The following is an 18,925-nucleotide window of genomic DNA, read 5'->3' on the forward strand; positions in this document are numbered from 1 at the left end:
GGTCAGCATCGTATGGAAATGTGAGGAGAGAGAGAGAGAGAGAGAGAGAGAGAGAGAGAGAGAGAGAGAGAGAGAGAGAGAGAGAGAGAGAGAGAGAGAGAGAGAGAGAGAGAGAGAGAGAGAGAGAGAGAGAGAAATGATTAATCGTACCGTTTTCGTACGCTTTTGTGCGCTAAACTGACAGCCGCTGTCGAATTTGGGAATTGACCGCTTGTTGGGATTTTTCGAGCCGCCGGATAACGTGAAATTTAATACTGGAGTTATTTTCGGTGCTTTATTACGGTGTTTTTTAAAGCCGGAGTGTCTTATTTTCGTAAATAGCGGCATTGTCAATGACAATTGACAATCTTTATAATTAAAAAAAAAATAATAATACTTTACGCCTGTCAAATCCAATCTATCCAGCGCAACTCGTCGCCCCGATACCCCAATCTATCCAGTTCCATGAACATCAAGCATCATCAAAAAAAGGAAAACCTCACCCAGCGCGACTAGTTCGAATCAAATTAAAATCTAATCCGTCAAAATCTGCCACACAGACACACTTGAGCATCTCTCGCGGCTTATTTCACGCGATGCATCGCGTGGCCGAATTAATTAGCTATCCACACGACACGATGCACACCTCGACCTTTCTCCAAAGCGTATCTTTGCGCTGCTGCGTTGGCTCTTTCTCTCAAGCTCTTATCGGCGCCGCGGCCGAGGCTTTTATCTGCGCATTAGGCAGAATTAATTGCGCGCATCGATCGCCGACAGAGGTATGCGCCGATTTAGAAAGGGTTTGTCCGATGAGGAATTTCGAGATAGGGAGTAATGGCTGGCGCTGATCGCGAAGGAGTGATAAGGTTTGGTTTTTTTTTTTTTTTTTTTGCTGTCGGTGAAAACTTGCTGGATGGGTCGTGTATATTTTAAGGACTCGTTGGTGAGCGTGTGTACATTGTATCGACGAAAGTGGACTATCTCCGGCTTATGAATAATTACTTCAGATAGTACACGTGCATCTCCAGCAAATCCGGTTCAACGATCTGGGTGTTTCGAAAATTCATCGAAAACTAATCATCGAGGATATAATCACGTGCCTCAACGCTTAATTCTCGAAAAAGACTTCGCAGGATAGAAACGGTATAAACGACGTGTTATCCCAACTCAAGCCGAACCTACGAGAAAAGGACATAATCGATCCTCTATTTTGACAAAGACACGCCAGGAAGCAACAGACCACTCGACCCACCGGAATTCAAAGACCGACGTCAACACGATGAATCAATCCTTGACGGACGTTAACCTTCCATTTACACACTGACTTTTGACATTCAATTACGTCACTGATTGATATCGAGGCTCGCGTAATAACCGAAAAGAAAGGTCTTGTCTCCGCGCGCACGCGCGCTGATTAAAAAGTGAAAGAACGCGACGGGGAAAACCGTCACTTAAAACCTCGTTACCCCGACATCATTTTCAAATCGAATAATCGAAAAAAAGCGAGCGATTGAAATTACCGTCGTTTTTTTCGCGCCATTAAATTTCTATCAGTATTACTCTCGTCAAAACTGAATCAGCCGACGCGCATCATTTCGGTCTTACGAAATCTACAACAAACTCAAAAGCCTTGTGTATGTGTTCTACCTATAGCATGTAAAATTAAATCAACGCTTTCGCGCCAGTCTATAATCAAGTCTCCGCGCGCGCGACTTCCGTATATACCTACACGGGACAGGCTCGGATTCAATTTGCCCGAACATATTACGAGAACAACGAAACATCGAGTACCGCTACCACCACTAGGCTGTTATCCTTCGATGATAGAGAGAGAAAAAAGAAACAGTGCGTGACTCAACTGGATTTCGCGAATAATATTGTACACACACACGCGTATACATCTGATTACCGGCCGAGTTTGGATCGAGAAGAAAATCGTCACCTATGCGGGTATTACGTGTGCATATCATCCAAATTGAAGTACGAAATTGACTTTCGCTTTCTCGCGAGTATGACTCGCGAAATGAGCGTTGCGCAATCGGTTATTTTGTGGATACATAATGGATGCTCGCGTCGGTGTGTACGATGGGATAATTGAGTCGCAAGGGTATAACCGATCGAGTAAATTGGGATCGAAGTTTCGTGGGAGATTCGGTCGAGTCATTGGTACGTGATGAATCGCGAGCGTAAATATCTCGTTTGGTTTCTGATCGATGTCTTACTTTGCTTTGCGCGATGGTAATTCGATTAACAAGTGCAGCTCCTCGTTGGGTTATATTGTTTGTATAGGGAGATAATATTAAGCATAGAATCACTTAGGGAATAGTGGGAAAAATCATTGTCAAACCGTTTATTGCATAAAACCATCATTCACGACAAAATTTTCGTCGATGCACAAGCATCATCCTACATATAATCGCTTAACGGTACACCCATCGTAACGAAAGTCAAAACCCCGTATGTGTACAATACGATCCAGCAAATTACGAACTCAAAAAGCTTAATTAATCCAACACCAGGCCTCGTAACTCCTCCACCCGCCAATTACCGCCCCGATACTCCAAACAAACGCTTCCCTCCACCCCAGAAAAAAAAGAGAAGCCGAAGAAGCTCTACCTACTCGCGCAAACACGTACATCGCCCGAAGACGAAGCTATACACAAAGAAGAAGAAGAAGAAGAAGAAGTCCAGGAATTTACGACGACAGGAGGCCGCGATGATTTGGCGAGGTAAAGCCCGGCGTAATAAAGACATAATCGCACTCGCGCTTGCGCGCAGGCAACGGTACACGCCCGCGGCACTGCGCGTAAATCCAGAGCGAGAAAACGCTGAATTTATTACCGATACTGTAATTGCCGGGCGCGATCGCGTTGAGTGCCTTCGGATGTACTGCACACACGTTCCCGGCTTTGTTCGAGCACGTGTTATATGCTCTTGCGTGCAGGGGATCGTCGTCGCAGAGGCTTTTTTTATGCGCGGGGGGATCACAGCTCGTGTGGGTTTTAATTTGGCCGTGGGGATATTTATTTTATTGGCCGGCGCGGATTTGTGGAGTTTCGGGCTCTGCGCTGATTTTGGCATTCAATTATCGGCGATTAAGCCGACGCGTCGTTTTCGAACGTAACAGAATAACGACGATCGTTATGCCGTACGACGGTAGACTCATCAGTCAGCGGGATCTTCAATTATCAGAAGTATCTCGAGCTCGTAGGTTATACTCTCCCAAAAATACGCCTACACGTACACAGTTTCGTTTCTCCATTCGACGTATGCCAGATATGCGAAAGATACACACAGAAGTCGCGCTAAGAAAGAGACCCCCAGCGAATTCCTTGGCGCAGTTGCGATTCTTTGTGCGTATATGAGTGGCTATACGCGCTACGCATATTCGAGAGATTATTTTCGGCCTGGCGATGCTCGACGAAGTTGACTCTCGCGACATCGACGCTATTCATCTCCGGAACGCTGCAAGGTCTCCTTTCTTCGGCTCTAAACGAGAGATACTCAGGGGTTTCTCCGAGTGAGACCGACTGTTTATCGTTGAGATTCCACCGGGAAGAAAGGATACAAAGTGTTGCGGTCACTTATTTAAACGAAGAAACTGTTTAAACGAAAAATCCCTGCACGTATCACCCGATCGATAGAAAAGCGAGCCAACGGTCTCTCGCGACTGCGAAAATAGCAACTCGCTCGAAATCCACATCCTTGTTTGTACAGCCCTCGCGGTTCTCGCTCTCGAGAGAGATACAGCTCTCTACAGCTCTATCCGCAAAAGTATATACAGGCACACCGCACGCACGTGCGTATTAACTAACTGCAGCAACGCGTTTCTCCGTTTCCCTCGCGGCGCGATACCAGAGACGAAAAGCAGCGGATCTGCGGTAGCTCGCGCCGCGAGGTAACTCGATGACGAGGGAAGCCTGGCTTCCTGCTCCGAGAGTTTGCATTTTTCGAACGTCGTCTGACTTTTTACTGCGATATATCTTTCTTATCTTCGGCGCGGTGCTAATGCGTGCTAGTTTAAATTGCGCCGATAATTTATGGAGGCAATTAGAGTTATTAATCCGTATAGGATTGAAGCGTACATAGGAGGGATCGTCTCTAATTGAATTTTACGGCTGAGGCAAGAACAGTATATACCGGTTATTTTTATACGCTTTCGCAGCGCTGATCCGAGAGCCTTGTCCGAGGAGCAATTAAAGGCCTGTTTGATTAGCTTATCTTATCCGTCCGACTTGTATTCCTCAATGAGACATTGTACATACCACGTCGATCGGATATGTTTTCAAAGAGAGAGAATCTTCCGATATATGCATATCCGGAATATTATAAAAGCTCTGTATCTCCCGCGTACATAGTCTACTTAAAATTCAATCCGCGTAGTTTCACGTTTCAGTAGCCCGATGCTATCGCCCATTACCTCGCCATCAATACAATCCGCCCCGGCCTCCGGACTTTTACGCCGACGAAATATATCGTCGCTATCGAGGTATAAATTGCTCCTTGTCCCCGCGACGCACGTAGGTACGTACGTATATACACCAGCCATGTGCGTATACGGCTGCTGCAGCGCGACTTCCTGCTCCGGGGGCGCTGTGATATAGTTTCCCCGGCGGCGGCCCTTATCGCACCTAGCCGATCGCTCGGGCGTGCGCCGAAGGAGGATTTAACGAGCGCGATGGCCCCGTTATGCGGGAATGTGTGAGAGTGTGTGGATGAGTTGCGGGGAGCGAGGATGCATTGTGCGGATGCTCCGTGTCTTTTGTGTTGAGGAAGAACGATTTTTTTGCTGGGTTTTGAGTTTACCCGCTTTTTTACCGACCGATGGTAAGGTGATGAATATTATTAGTTAAGGCTACGCATCCGTTTGCGCTTCTAGTTTTATTTTGCGATGTTTATATGTTTGATTCATTTACTCCAGATTGTGGAGCCGTAGTTAATTTATTCTAATTAAAGTTTGTGCTACTCAGTCGGTAAAACTTACGTAGATAAAATTATGGATTCAATACGTTTCCTCGCAAGTTCTTTGAGCGTAATAAAAATCAGCATTCTTAAAGTTCCCCGTGATAACTCGTAACATTTCAAAACACCTCGAATCGCTCGGTCGATAAAACAGTTCTCTAGAAATACCACCTAATCGCCAAAAAAACTATATCGCAGACAAAAATGTCGCTATCAGTCCAAAGCGCTCGAGTTCCAGAAATATATGTATCAGCAGAGTATACAGTTAAATTTGCCATTTTCAGCGGCGCTCGCTCTAGAATTCTCCATACGTAATTGGCGCGGCGGCGATCGCGGGATGATTAATGTAATACGCGCGTTTTCTAATGCCTGCGCATTATGTTCGTTTTTCATTAGAATCTATTACGCGATTTCTCTGCTACTCTCGCGCACCGCGCGTAGAGCTAAGAATTTGCACAGAGCCGAGAGGATTAAACGTTATGGGCGATTAAGTGGCCATTATGAGGCTACGGGGCTCGATTCGACGATTCTTATCGCTACTTTTCTCCGCTGCGTGCGCTGCTCGACGACGTAGGAGTTTCCTTTAATTTTTTTCGTTCGTTCGTTGGCTGCTAGAGAAGAGAGAGGCGATAAATGTCTCTGTATATGGTTTTGTGGAGAAGGAGGGTATTCGGCTCTCGTTGTGCTTTTGTTGGAGACACTACCGCAAATCGTACGGTAATTGTGTTATACGCATGGATATAACCGAATCCTCTGTAAAAAAACCATCCTATTTCATTTTGTTCTTCGAATCATATCCGTCGAGTTTATACGCAGTTCCAGAAGCCGCGAAATCGTCACATCTCCTTCACCGAAAGATCAAACATGCCTAGTGGCGCATAGCTAATATCAAAATACGCCACTCGGCGCCACTCGCGAGACAAAGGATCAAACAATGTCCGCGCATAAATTTAGCTAGTCGCCAAGGGGAGAGAGAGAGAGAGAGAAAGAAAGAGACAGTAGACTAGGATATGTTGTATATGCTATCTCGCGAGTCGGTTCTGCGCACCGAACGTGATGAATACGCCGAGGCTTTCTTTGGAACGGGTCCACGTGCAGCGCGTTTAGTATATAGTGGTGCCGGTTGTCGGCAACGCTGAATTCCATAGGCTTGGACGCGGGGATAATTTGGGTGAGAAATGTACCCGCTGCGAGATGCGGCCCGCGCTTTAACGGAGTATTATGTAAAGTTATTATTTAATGGTTCAACGTAAGCAGCTATGATGGTGATACAATTTTAATGTATGCATGTTATCTAACGTCATTAGGTATATCGGTTGATTTTCAATAACAAAGTTATCGATAATGGCAAGATAAATAATCACATGTAGTTCAATAGAAAAACACACACATTCAGCAACGAAATCACTTTTCCAAAGTCACCAACACCAAGTATAGTAGCATGTCTTCCCTCGTTCCCAAGCAGCAGGCTAATCTTTCTCGAAATCCATCCCCGATAGCGGATCTACCTTCGTGAATCGGCAGCACCGAAAAAGCCCTCCACGACTCTCTCGTCAACTCATCTCCGATCGCGCACAGCCTAATTGGCCGCATCAAACACACATGCCTCTCTTTCGCGATATTTCTTAATCACGCGATCTGCGGCCGCGATAAAAGCGGCGCCAAAACATTTTCCTTCGATCTTCGTCAAGCGTTGCATAAGTCACGTATACGTTTGCTGCTCGCTGCCTCGTTATGCGAATTCATCCGCGCAAAAACGTGACGCGTGTGCTGGCGACGACTACGACGACGACGAGGTTGAGGAATGCGGCGCCCGCGATCTGACGCGCCGGACTCTGTTATGCGTGCTAGAACGTGCGCGAGGATAAGATGATGAGAAGTGATGGAGGCAGATGCGCGCAGAGAGTGGAAGGAGGAAGGATGGTGGACTGTGAGGGTGTTTTATTTATTTTTATCGATTTATTTTCTTAGTCGAGTGTTAAATAGTCAGCGCAGTCACTGTTCTCTTATTGCAAAATCGTTGATTAAATTTCAATAGAAAAGTTTCTATATAAAGAAAGAGCTATTTTCTTTATCTCGACGATCACGGGGGAAATAAAGAAAATTAAAAGGAAAAAGAACAAAAGAACGATACAAACCGCCAAGACCAAAGAACCGAGTAGAACAAGACAACAAAAAGACAGGAGATCAAGAAGCCTGACGTGAAGCGAGTCGACAGGCGAGACGCGTCGTGCGCGACCCACATTTCGAGCGCGCGAACCGCGCCTTCTCGATTTCGTGTCCCTTCGCGGGGGCAACACATCTCCACGGTGCATCTCTCCTTCTCTCTTCTTCCCGCGGATCATCCTCGCTAATTACCTCGGGAATGCCGTCCCAATATACGTGTCACTGATAAAGATAATAATGCGACGCTGCCCGCTCGGATTAAATTCAATCTTCCAGAGGATTTATTTTATTTTTATCTTTCCGCAAACGCAAACAAACAAATTATAATAAGCCCTCATGCCTGCGCTAATCGAATAAATCAGTCAAAACGATAGCAATAATAAATTCGCGAATTATTTCGTCTCATCCAAACAAACAGACTGATTTTCGACATCAGCGACTGACGACGCTCCTTTTGATCTTCCGACGCTTTTCGCAATCCTTCTCCACAGCTATACTCGTACATTTAGATATATGCGCGCGCGCGCGCGGCTGTATGTAGATCCGATCGAAAAAGGCCGCGAGAGTTTTCGCGATTTAAAAGTCATGATGCACCGACGATGGATAGCTGAATGAGGGGGAACGTGTACATGTGTAAGTTGCGCCGATCGAAAGTATACATATTCCCTCTGCGTGACGTCTCGAGGAGGTTTTTGTGCATCAGGTTGTGCGCGCGAGCTGCGCCGATCGTTTTTGCGCGTTTCGTAGCTTTTTGCGCGTAAGCGTGGATGTAACCAACGCCGAGAGATGGAAATCGAAGATTGTGTGTCAGCTAGAAGTTGATTGATATTTTTTTCTCCTCGTTTTCTAATCAGCGTACAACCGCATTCCACCAGCGAAAATAAAAAGGGTATATACTTACACTCGATGCTTGACAAATTAAATTGATTACACGCCGCGAGAGTGTATTATAGTAATTACATCGATTTCGCAAAAAGACTTTGGGCATCGATATGCACGAGGGACTAAACGCAACTTTCTCTCTCTTTTACTCTCGGTGACACGGGTGGAAAAACGCTTGACACCTGCGAGTTGTGCGCAAATAATGGTTTAAACGCGTAATTACACCAAACGGCCTTGTAATTAGCATAGCGCAAAAAATAGGGAGAGCGATTTTTCGACAGTCCGAAATCATTGGTTTTTCCTCGATGTATTATACACGACGCGTTAAATTTAAAGACCGAGGAATATTCGTGAGAGCGGGTTATATTTTTGCGACTGCATTAACGGTTTAATTACGCCAAGCGAGCTAATTGAATCGCCCCGCAACTTTCCCATGCGTAAGATGCCATCGTAGAGTCGTTCTTTTTTTTCCTCGGCCGTTCGAGCGATTAACGGGTTGTAAAATTCACGTGGAGTGGGTACAATGAAAATCTATTATTTTGCTGCCGACGCACGAGATACATTGAACTGGTGTAATGTGGTGATCGTATACATGAATATTTCCTGCACCTCCATAAGATCGACGAGTAAAAAGACCAGTCCTCATAGTCGAATCAAAAACGCAGGTATAATATATTTCGAGAGATCGGCATTCCGAGCGGCGCCCAGCGGGCGATTTTTCAACGGCGCGTTTTGTTTTTCCGGGTGCGCGCGCTACTGCCTCGGCGCGCACACACGAGAGAGGCCTCGTTATTTTGGGACGCGTTTTGCCGAGGTGCCGCGAATGCCGGGACCGTTTTAGCCACCTGGAGGCCTATTCGATTGCATAATGCGCCCCGCTCGTCGTCTTCGCCGTCGTCTTCGTAAAGCTTCTTTTTTCCCCCTTTCTCTTCTCTACGCACACGATATGCGAGTAAGGGGATTATAGAAGGATGGATTAATGATCGGTTGCGGTACGGGTTGATTGATCGTGGAACGAGTGTGCGTTGGACCGACACTCGGTGTGTTTTGTGCGCTGGGGTGACACGTGGTGTCACGTGTGAGGAGAAAGCTTGCCGCGTATGAGTTGTCACCGAGAAAAGGTGACGATGGGGAAAAATCGTTTGGTGAAATCTGCTGAATTAATCGTACGGACAATCTGATTTTAATAATTGAAATTACTACGTAGAGAAATCCGAAGACGTGCGAATAAAGGCAGCTTCCACTTTTCTCGCGAAATATGATCAATAGAAGCCACTTTGCGGAAAGAGCAGACGCGCGTTACGTCAGCGCCCGAATAAAAACGTCACTTTTACGATAATAGCCGGTCCCTCTGGAGACGCGAGCGAGATCTACTGCAGTGGCAGAGGCGCCGCATTCCAACGAGTGCCAAGAATTTTTCGCGGAGACGTCTCTCTCTCTCTCTCTCTCTCTCTCTCTCTCTCTCTCTTGCAACCGGTGCCAAATATCAATCGTTGCAACTTTGTACCATTATACACACACACGACACTGCGCGTACGAAACTACCTTGCGAAACTGGCTCTAAAACTCCAGACGTTATAGCTTTTTGCCATTTTCGCCTGCTCTCTTGCGCGAAAATTCCAATTGGCAATCGCTCTACCCTAGATCTACCTACGGAGTAAGAAAAAAAAAACGAAGTAATGAGATAAACGATTCGTGGCGCAATCCGACGTCTTCATTGCGTGTCGCGCGCTCGCGCGGTGATGGAGCGCCATTATGCATCAACGTGATATCCGAATTTGTCGCAATTTGTATCGCTTAATGGCTACAGGCCATCTAATTTTGGTGAGGGCGAAATGTTCTCGCGCGGCTTCTTCTCTCCGGCTCTTCCTCTTTCTCACTCGTTCGTTCGTTTGCGCGAGAGAGCGAATTATAAGCCGCGGCCTGAGGGCAGCTCTTTCAAACGACGAAACGAGCCGTGCCGTAAGGGATATGCTTGTGCAATCGTAAATATAATAATTTTCGCGTTGTGAATCGAATCTAGGCCGAAATTATTAATTAAAGGGGCCAGAAACTTTAGTACTCCCGAGGAAGCCAAGCCGCCCCCAACATCAGCATCTCGAAAATAAAAGATCCACGCGATGGGCATATTGAGTTCTTCGCGCAGCAGCCGAGAGGTGAAAAACAAAACGCCCCTGAACTCGAAACCTCCTCTCGCGCGCGCCTTCATGCTCCGTGCGCTTCACACTCCGGAATCGAGTTTCCTCGCGAGTAGAAATTTTCAGGCAGTGTGTGCGGTATAACTTAAATTATATCGGGTATGTATACGAGTAATCAAATCGACTTTTCCCTCTCCGCACTGTATGTGTTATATTATACACTTGGAAAGATTGAGACGGATTATACGTGGTGCCGGGGCGCGACGACGATCGATGGCGTTATTAGCCGAGTCGCCCGGGGACTGATGAGCCGCGGAGTATAGCAGTGCGCATCTGGAGTTGAAATGTTAATTTCGATTCGCGGCCCCTCGAGCTTTCAGCGATGATTACCGCCTGACGTTATTAATGCTCGTCTGCCCTGGAAGAAGTAGGTGCTACTGTTATTCCAGATCACGGGCTTCGTATACTGATGCAGTGGCTTGGGATTTAAATCCACAATCGCTGGACGTTATCAATCACGCGGATAGTTAGCACTTATTCAAAAACAATATTCCGCAAATTCGTCTAGGCGATCCGAGCGTAGAGAGCAACTACAGTTACTCGAGGCTGCTGCGGCAATACCGTAAACCTCGACCGAGAGCCTCCCGCACTGTATATCCGATTGCCTGGCGGCGGCATATTAGCCGCAGCCGATGCACGTCGTCGCGTAACTCGATTATCGTGAGCTCGTCGGAATTTCTCCTTTGTTCGTCGTCGCGTTGTTGTTGCCTCTTCTTTTTCTTCCTCTTCCCTTCACCTTGTGTTACAGCTCATGGAGGTTGGGCCGACAGCCTTGGGCCAAGGCTGCGTGCATTTTTCGGGCTAAATCGGGTTTTCCTCAAATTTTAAAGTCGAGGATGTGAGAGAGATTTTGAAGGAAAGGTATCCACGTACATCGAATAACACTTTCACCGTCACTCAATTAATCCTTCACGCACTGCACGTATAATCCACAGCACAGCCTTTCATTCGCTCCGTCCGATCGAGCATAAACATTCCGCGTGTGTCTCGTCCAAATAATAACAGCAATTGTAGCAAAGCACGCGGAAAGAAGTCCTCATTAGAAAGCCCTCACCTCTCGGTTCCAGCAATAATAATACAACGCGGAAACGCATAGTCTATCTCTCTCTCTCTCTCTCTCTCTCTCTCTCTCTCTCTCTCTCTCTCTCTCTCTCTCTCTCTCTCTCTCTTGGGCTGTTGAAAAAGAAAAAAATTAAAAAATCCACGACAATCGGCTCCCGCAGCGCTCGCGTTTCCGGCGCGTTGATTTATGAGTTAAAACTGCACCGGGCCGGCGACCGTTAGATACGTTTCGCAAAAGAAAATCTCTGCGCCTCTCTTTTCATTTGTCACAGAGACACGATGACTCCTACACTCGAGACAAATGCGATGCTTCTGTCGAGTAAACGGCAGGAGCGCGAGAGAAGAAAGATCGTTACTCCTGCTGTATTTATCACTTTCAGCGCGGCTGTCGCTTCTTGTTGTTCGCCGAGATGACGAAGCGCTGCTGCTGCTGCTCTGAGGGATTTTTTTTTCTCCTAAGGATTTTTGCATTTGGAGGTAATGAGCGTCGCGGGGCGGATGTGTCTTGAAGAGGATGGAGATTGAGATTTAAAGGTGCCCGATACGATCTGAAATTACTCGGGGGGTGATTAAGTCTTTGAATCGCGCAGGGGGAGATGATGAGAGGGCAGTTGTCTCGAATATAACGGCGAATCGTAGTTTACGAGGCTTCGAGGCATAGAGCCGGTATACGGAATTAATCAATCAAATAGATGTAAAATCCTCGAAAATTCACCCTCTCCTAAAAAGGAGCGCCCGGTAGCTCGGAAGGCCGCGCAATCTCGCGGACGATCGGCCGTCGCAAGGTTACTGCCACTGTCGTCCATATAGGCGAGCTGCAGCGTATACATAAGAGAAGCAGCACGACGACGACGACTGAGCCGCTCAGCAGTAGCCGAGGCGTTGACGAGGGGCCGCGATCGTAATTACATCGGGCGATTCGCGGAAGAAGCGCCGGTGTACTTGGCAACGACCTGCTGCAGTGTAGTGTGCATGTGTGTGCGTGTAAGTGTTTACCGCTGCGACCAAGAAAGAGAGAGATGTGATCGCTGAATGGTACGCTGAATTGCATTTGCTTTTTGGGGATATGGCTCAGAGCCGAGAGGTGTATCCGTGAAATTACAAGGGGAGCCCTGTGTACTTTGTTGCTTTCAAGGGACAATCGGGGACCTTGTGTGACTCTGTGTGTGTGTGTGGTTGTTGTAGGGGGTTCCATGGTTCAATTCGGTTTGATAGCTCTTGGAATTGCATGGGAGTATTGTGTGGGTGGCGATGTTTAATTTTTCAGTACTCTCTTGGATAATTATTACAAGTTGGCCACGTGTAACTAGGTACGGTACAACTTTTCACATGTATATCTCTAAAAGCAGTCGTGCCTTAAAACCACTTAACTCTATTACTCACACATGAAACTACAATCTCCGCCCTCACCGTTATCAATCCAAATTCGTCAATCCTCAAGTCCCCGTTCAATCTGCGCCACTCAAATCCGACACAGCAACAAAATTTACGACCATCCCATATCAGCCGCTCTCACATCCCATACGTTTATAACGACCAATCCCCGAACGATTTTTCTCCATCGCTCGATTAAAATCCAGATCCGCAAACCGCTCACAGCCAGAGATCGAGGGATCAAATGGCGAGTGACTAAAAGCGCCGCTCCGATTTTAGCTGGCCCGCGCGCAAACGAAAGCTTCCCTCGGAATGTACGCGCATATATCTATCTAAGCTAGCCGCGGTATCAAAATATATGTACATACATCTATGCGCGGTCGCAGCCAGTTGAATCAAGACAGCCCGATACGTACACTCCTGCGCTGCTGCTTCTTCAGCTCTCTTTCCCGAGAGGCAGTTGGCCAATAATAGTTGAGGTATTCGCCGTGACGCCGAATAGCTCTATAGCCGCGCTTGTGCAGTGGACTTTGGGCGAAAACGGATTGGACGGACAAGAGCGCGCCTTTAATGTTGCGCGAATTGGCCTATGAATTTATGAGGCTTTGCGAGTGTAGTACTAAGAAATCGATTTGGTGGGACTATATGTAACGGATAAGATACCGAGTCTTCTGTTGACTTTACATGAATCAGTCATTTTTCCTACTTCCTGTACACGCGTTTATCAGCTTCATCTATACAGCGCGCATGACTCAACCGAAAGGCTGTATAACGAGCGATCGCAGCAGTGGATAAATCACGATTCACAACATAACCAGAGCGAAATCAAATCGAATCAGCCGCTCGCTCAGGCAGTGCAGCAAACGAGTCTCGCAAGGATGAGTATAGAGAGCACAAGGGATTAACTGTCCTCCGCAAGCCAACTGCGGCAAAGCTTCTCGCGAGGCCCTCGATTTCACGAAAATCACGCCGGTCTGTGCACTAATTAAGCGAGTTCTTTAATTATAGACCGGCCCCCGAGTGAATGCAAATAGACGACGACGAAAGGGAGAGAGAGAGAGAGAGAGAGAGAGAGAGAGAGAGAGAGAGAGAAGTGGTGCGGCTTACGCGTCTGATTAAAATATTATGGGTTAAACGCAGTGACGAAGTCGCGGAAATATGCGAGAAGAGAGAGAGAGAGAGAAGGAGAGAGTGCACGGCTTGAGCGAAATTTAATATGTGGATGCAGCTTAAGAACGTGCGATTTTGTAGCGGTAAGTGGTGACGACCGAGTATGGCAAGATTTTTATCCTTCGCCTTATCGCTGGCTAATTAGTTGATAACTATACTTTCGAGTTGCATCGATAATATACAGAACGTCTTCACGACGAAAATAAACACTCCCGCAATAAACTCATAAGGATCGAAAAAAGCAGCAAAAGTTCCGTACCGTCTCGGCGCACGTTTGAGTGGGCGCCCGCCCGACGCGGCGCCCGCGCTAATCGTCCCTCGATGCTTTTTGCCGCGAGCACTTCAACTTGAAATTGCGCCTTCAAGTGGTCGTTGTCGAGCGGCTAATTTTGATGAGGCTTTTTTTCGACCGGCCTGTTTACGAGTCTCGATATTGTTCCGCGTTGTTACGAGATGATGTGTCAGCGATGAATAATGGCGGAGAATTGAAATTTTGGATGCTGCAGTTTTATGGCAGTAAATTAAATTGTTATTAAGATTTCTTATAAAAAAAATGTAGTTTGCAAGAATCGTCGGTCGTAGAATTCGCAGTTTTTAAAAGAGCTGACTAACAGGGAATAACATAAAGATAAGCGAATCGAAGTGTACGTGCGATGATGAGGCCGAGGATGTGACGTCTTGCAAGTACATAATGACTTTTCTGGAATTTTTGAAAATAAGGCCGAATTCTTTGTTATTTTTAAAACTATCAAAGAGCCGATAAACAGTACGCTTTACGACAATCGTATCGCGAGATGCTATTCAATTGATAAGGTTGTTTGAGAAAAATAGTAATAATGAAAATAATTCATGGAAATATTACAGCCTGGTAGAAAGGCCGACTATATAAGCGCACCTGACAGAGCACAATGCAGGAGTCACGAAATTTCATTCCATTATCGCGGAAGCTCCGAGGGCTCGTGGCTTCGAGGACTTGTGTTTGTCACTTTCATGGTCATAGAATTCGGTCCACGTGTGGATTGATTATTAGTGAGTTTCTTACTTGGTTAGCGTTGAGTACTGTATGGTTCATAAGTTGAAGATGACGTTCTTTTCGATGCTGTAAGTACTGTAAAATTGAGCAGAAAATTAGAAAAATTCTTATATGTGACTTTAAACCAATGTGATTAATTAAAAAAATAACGTATTAATTCTATTTCAGAAGTTTGCTTATATTAAGCATTATTGGTTGCTCCTTATCTGGTCCCGTAGCTAAGAATAATTCTAGCAATTTAGTTGATAGCAACAACGCTTGCATAGATTATTATGATAGAGCCTGCAAAAATAGAGAAATATTTAAACCATTCAGCAGGAAGACGTATGAAAGCAATATTGATGACAATTACAAATATTTAAAACAAAAATTAATAGGTATACTGATTTTTGCAACAAATGAAACTACTTTTTATTTTATTTTTTAACGCATTTCTTTCACATCAGATGTGCTAGCATCTAACGAAAGCAGATTGGATTTATTCGCATACGAATCACCTGCGGTAGAGCTAGAGCAACAACTTTATCATAGCTGCATGGGGCTCGGTTAGTATTTTAAAATTACCAACCAACGTGATTACTTATACTAATAAAATTTCTACTTTAATTCCATAGGTAGTGCAGAGACCCACGAAGATGAAGACGATAACTTACATGATATGAAATCCTTAAAAAATTCATTCATTTCTATTTTGCGCAGATTTGGAAGTGAACTAGATGAAAATGTAAAGTGGCAGGATCTAATTAAAGAATTATCCAAACTTGGATTAGGAACCGTTTTATTCGATATAAGCGTCACAAAAGATCCTGAATATCCGAGTGAAAATATCATCGTTGTAAGTATTATTATACCTATACTACATTTAAAATGTCTATATTTAATACGTTTTTATCATTCGAGGTTCGACCCCCATCACTGGCAAAATGGAATTCTATAAAAATTGTAGATACAATTATGGAAATGTTACACCTTAAAATAAAAAAAGTTTACGATTACTGTGAAAATACTGGACAATTGAAAAGTAACGCTAAAAATAGTTCCAATGAACTTCAATTCGATGATGAATCTGCTTTTCTGGAGTCTACGGAATTCATAAACAGTCAGTCTACTGAAAAATCTGTTGAAGTTGAACCTATATGCGAAGGCTTTGAAGGGCCTGAATACTATAAGTCTGAATTAAGAGATGATTTTCCTTTGGTTTATATAAATAGGTTGATTAAGGTTTGCATATTCTATATATTTCATTTTTAATTGTACACATATCATTTTTAAATGATCCATCGCAACAATGATACCCACTTTTTCAGCATATTGTAGGTGCCCTAACGAAGATTGATGAAAAACAGCCAACAGAAATAGATCATGAGAAGTTTACAATAAAAACTTGGAACGAAAGATATAATCAATTTAAAAAAAGTAATCGTTCAACGGTAATTTTTCGACAGTTTTAATTTCTGTGTTGCATTTTACGAAGCATTATATAATTATAATTTTCGGTTATTTATGCAGATTAATTGGGTTCAATTGATACAGACAGAATTTAAAAAAGTTGGCATTACGGTTGATGATAACGAACAAGTGTTGGTATATAATCTAAGATATTTTACAAAACTGGCTAAAATGTTCGGCGCTAGTTACGTAAAAAACAGTCACATAGGTATTAATAGTGTTTTAAATTATTACTTTACAAATATTCGATCCATTGATTAATTTATAATTTTATTTCCTGATAGTTGAAATAGTTTATCGTATAATTGTGGCTGAAAATATTAGATATTATGACTGGGAATTCGCTCAAAAATTAGGATCTTTTGACAAGTTAGTAAATTTTTTGTATAAACAAGTTAATAATTTGATGCTTAAGACAAAGCATTTGTTCATACTTAAATGGTATCAATTTTTAGATCGTCCTTTTGCTTCGATCAAACGAACCTTTATAGTTTATCAGAAGTCGTATTAAAGACCGCAATAAGAAGAGATCTGGTAAAATATTTTTTATTATTATTGTAACACTATATTTTTTTTTTATTTTTTAATGTATTGTGTGTAATTCTTTCATAGGATCCTTTTACTCTTGTATCGCATAATATTATCGATGGTATAGTTCAAGTTTTTGATACAAAGATTTCCAAAGCTCATGGACTGACAGAAGCAGATAAAGCTTCCTTGAAGGCTGATCTAAAAGCCATTACAAAAAATGCAATAGATAATAACGATATTGATATTCATTTTAAATATGATGACGTAAGTCGTTACAATTTTTTTTTTTTCAAAATGACCGGAATCAATTATTAAGCAATTGATTGTGTGTGGATTTTAGATCGAGCTTACAGGTGATTACTTGGTTGACATCCACAAATACCGAAATATGATGAAAAACAGGATTTTAAGTGGCTGGAGAAATAATTCACCGTGAGTATGATTGACACAGCGATCATTAAAATTATTCTGATATAAAATATTGTTATTTTCTTATTGTTAGATTGTCGTTTACAGAACCATTCAGTTTCAATGATCTCGGAAATAACCGAAATCGTTTCAGTAAGTGTATTCTAGACTTATAACATGACTTTTTGACAAGTGTAATGCAGTTTTTTCTTATTTCTTCTAGCCCTTTACACGATGTTCGAAGCTGTTAATCAAGGCATTCTTTACATTCATCCTTTTATTGGAAAGTAGGTATAGCATATAACACACATATATATTGACTGTAAATACATTGTTTGATATATTTTACATTGCAGGGAAGCATATTATGCTACTTATGGAGTAAACATTGCAAGGTTTCTGCATACTTTGTTAATTGAAAGACAGTATGAAAATGGTATAATCCTCATGCTATCATTTTCTAGTTCTTCGTAAACAAACTTTTCTAAAGAATTCAATCAAATTTTTCAGTCCATGATCGTCATGGCAGCGAATGGATTATTCCTCGGAATACTTATTCGTCTAACACAGTGAAATGTTTCGTACCAGAAAACGTCACGGGATACGGAGTAAGTAAACGTTTCCGTTGAAGAGTATTCTATTATCTTATGTTATAAAAATATGTTTGGCATCGTATTTTTGTTTTTAGTATCAACTAGCCTACTCAACTATAGCAGAAATCTTCAGCGTGCGCATAGCCTCCGAAGCTATGCAAAATGATGGTGAAGATCTTTCGCTTAATAAATTCTACAGAGCATACGTAAAGGTAAAAATAATAATTGTTTTGCGATCGCAACTTCATACTCAAATTCTCATGAACTTTCATTGTTTCAGACACAATGCGATGCAGAAAGCAGAATGGTGAAAAGAGTCTTATCGAACCTCAACGAACTACCCGAAGCTCTGAATTGTTCTGCCACAGAAATGCCATATCCTAAATGCGAAATGGATATTTTCGAAAAGTAGTAACACGACGTCGAAACTACTCACGGAATTTTCTCCGAAGCAGACACGAATATACCCCAGCAAAGAAAGTCGACTTCCAGCGTAATCCAACACTTCTCCAGACTTTTGTAGATCGCGTATCGTGAACTTGTTCGCCGACTGGAATTCCGAAGGATTAATCAGCGCCGAGAATTGTCGCGTGATTATGCAAGTCGATTCGAAGTGACGAGGGATATTGCGAATTCAGCGGGAAAGTAACTCTCGGCGTGTACTGCGAGATCTTTTACAGCAGCTTTCTAAACAACTTGCGAATTCGCTCTTTCTCCTCTATCACTTTCGAGCCCGTTCGCATGCTCGCACTCAATTAAACGTAATTTATCAATTATAATGTTTAAACGCCGCGAGAGATACTTCAAAGAAGTGCTTTTCGTTTACACGATGAATAAAAACTTTTCAAAAATAAAAAGCCAATTCGTCTCTCATTTCCCTTCCCAGCGCACGCTTCAGTCGCATCAGTCAAATTAATTAGCTGTACGATTCTCAGAAACCTCACGACTATAGTCGAACCAAAGACATTTTAAAAATTAAAGGAAAGTCTAAAACATAATAGACCCGCCATTAACCCAGATCTTGGCTCTCAAAATCGCCTCGGAACCAAAATAAAAACGAAGAAAAAAAGCGACAACTAGCTCACACGCCGTCTTCCCATTATTCACGCGTACAACCG

General features: G+C 43.7%; 1 protein-coding gene across 2 annotated transcripts in view; it reads left to right on the forward strand.

The window, feature by feature from the left end:
• Window positions 1–18,664, forward strand: part of LOC103317429 — a 37,238-nt gene extending 18,574 nt beyond the window's left edge. The window contains exons 2-18 of one of the 2 annotated variants that reach the window (XM_031926664.2): window positions 14,658–14,894; window positions 14,995–15,203; window positions 15,273–15,371; window positions 15,441–15,661; window positions 15,727–16,047; window positions 16,134–16,256; window positions 16,336–16,483; window positions 16,560–16,644; window positions 16,731–16,809; window positions 16,888–17,070; window positions 17,147–17,238; window positions 17,309–17,367; window positions 17,438–17,501; window positions 17,571–17,650; window positions 17,725–17,822; window positions 17,903–18,019; window positions 18,088–18,664. In XM_031926664.2, the coding sequence (XP_031782524.1) occupies window positions 14,857–14,894; window positions 14,995–15,203; window positions 15,273–15,371; window positions 15,441–15,661; window positions 15,727–16,047; window positions 16,134–16,256; window positions 16,336–16,483; window positions 16,560–16,644; window positions 16,731–16,809; window positions 16,888–17,070; window positions 17,147–17,238; window positions 17,309–17,367; window positions 17,438–17,501; window positions 17,571–17,650; window positions 17,725–17,822; window positions 17,903–18,019; window positions 18,088–18,219 (2,148 nt within the window). In that variant the 5' untranslated portion in view covers window positions 14,658–14,856 and the 3' untranslated portion in view covers window positions 18,220–18,664. Of the gene's footprint in view, window positions 1–11,558; window positions 14,895–14,994; window positions 15,204–15,272; window positions 15,372–15,440; window positions 15,662–15,726; window positions 16,048–16,133; window positions 16,257–16,335; window positions 16,484–16,559; window positions 16,645–16,730; window positions 16,810–16,887; window positions 17,071–17,146; window positions 17,239–17,308; window positions 17,368–17,437; window positions 17,502–17,570; window positions 17,651–17,724; window positions 17,823–17,902; window positions 18,020–18,087 lie in introns of those variants that run through there. The other variant, XM_031926665.2, reaches the window with a different exon arrangement.
• The last annotated feature ends 261 nt before the right edge of the window (window positions 18,665–18,925 follow it).

The sequence above is a fragment of the Nasonia vitripennis genome, chromosome 3, assembly GCF_009193385.2.
Source record: "Nasonia vitripennis strain AsymCx chromosome 3, Nvit_psr_1.1, whole genome shotgun sequence".
NCBI classification, from domain to species: domain Eukaryota; kingdom Metazoa; phylum Arthropoda; class Insecta; order Hymenoptera; family Pteromalidae; genus Nasonia; species Nasonia vitripennis.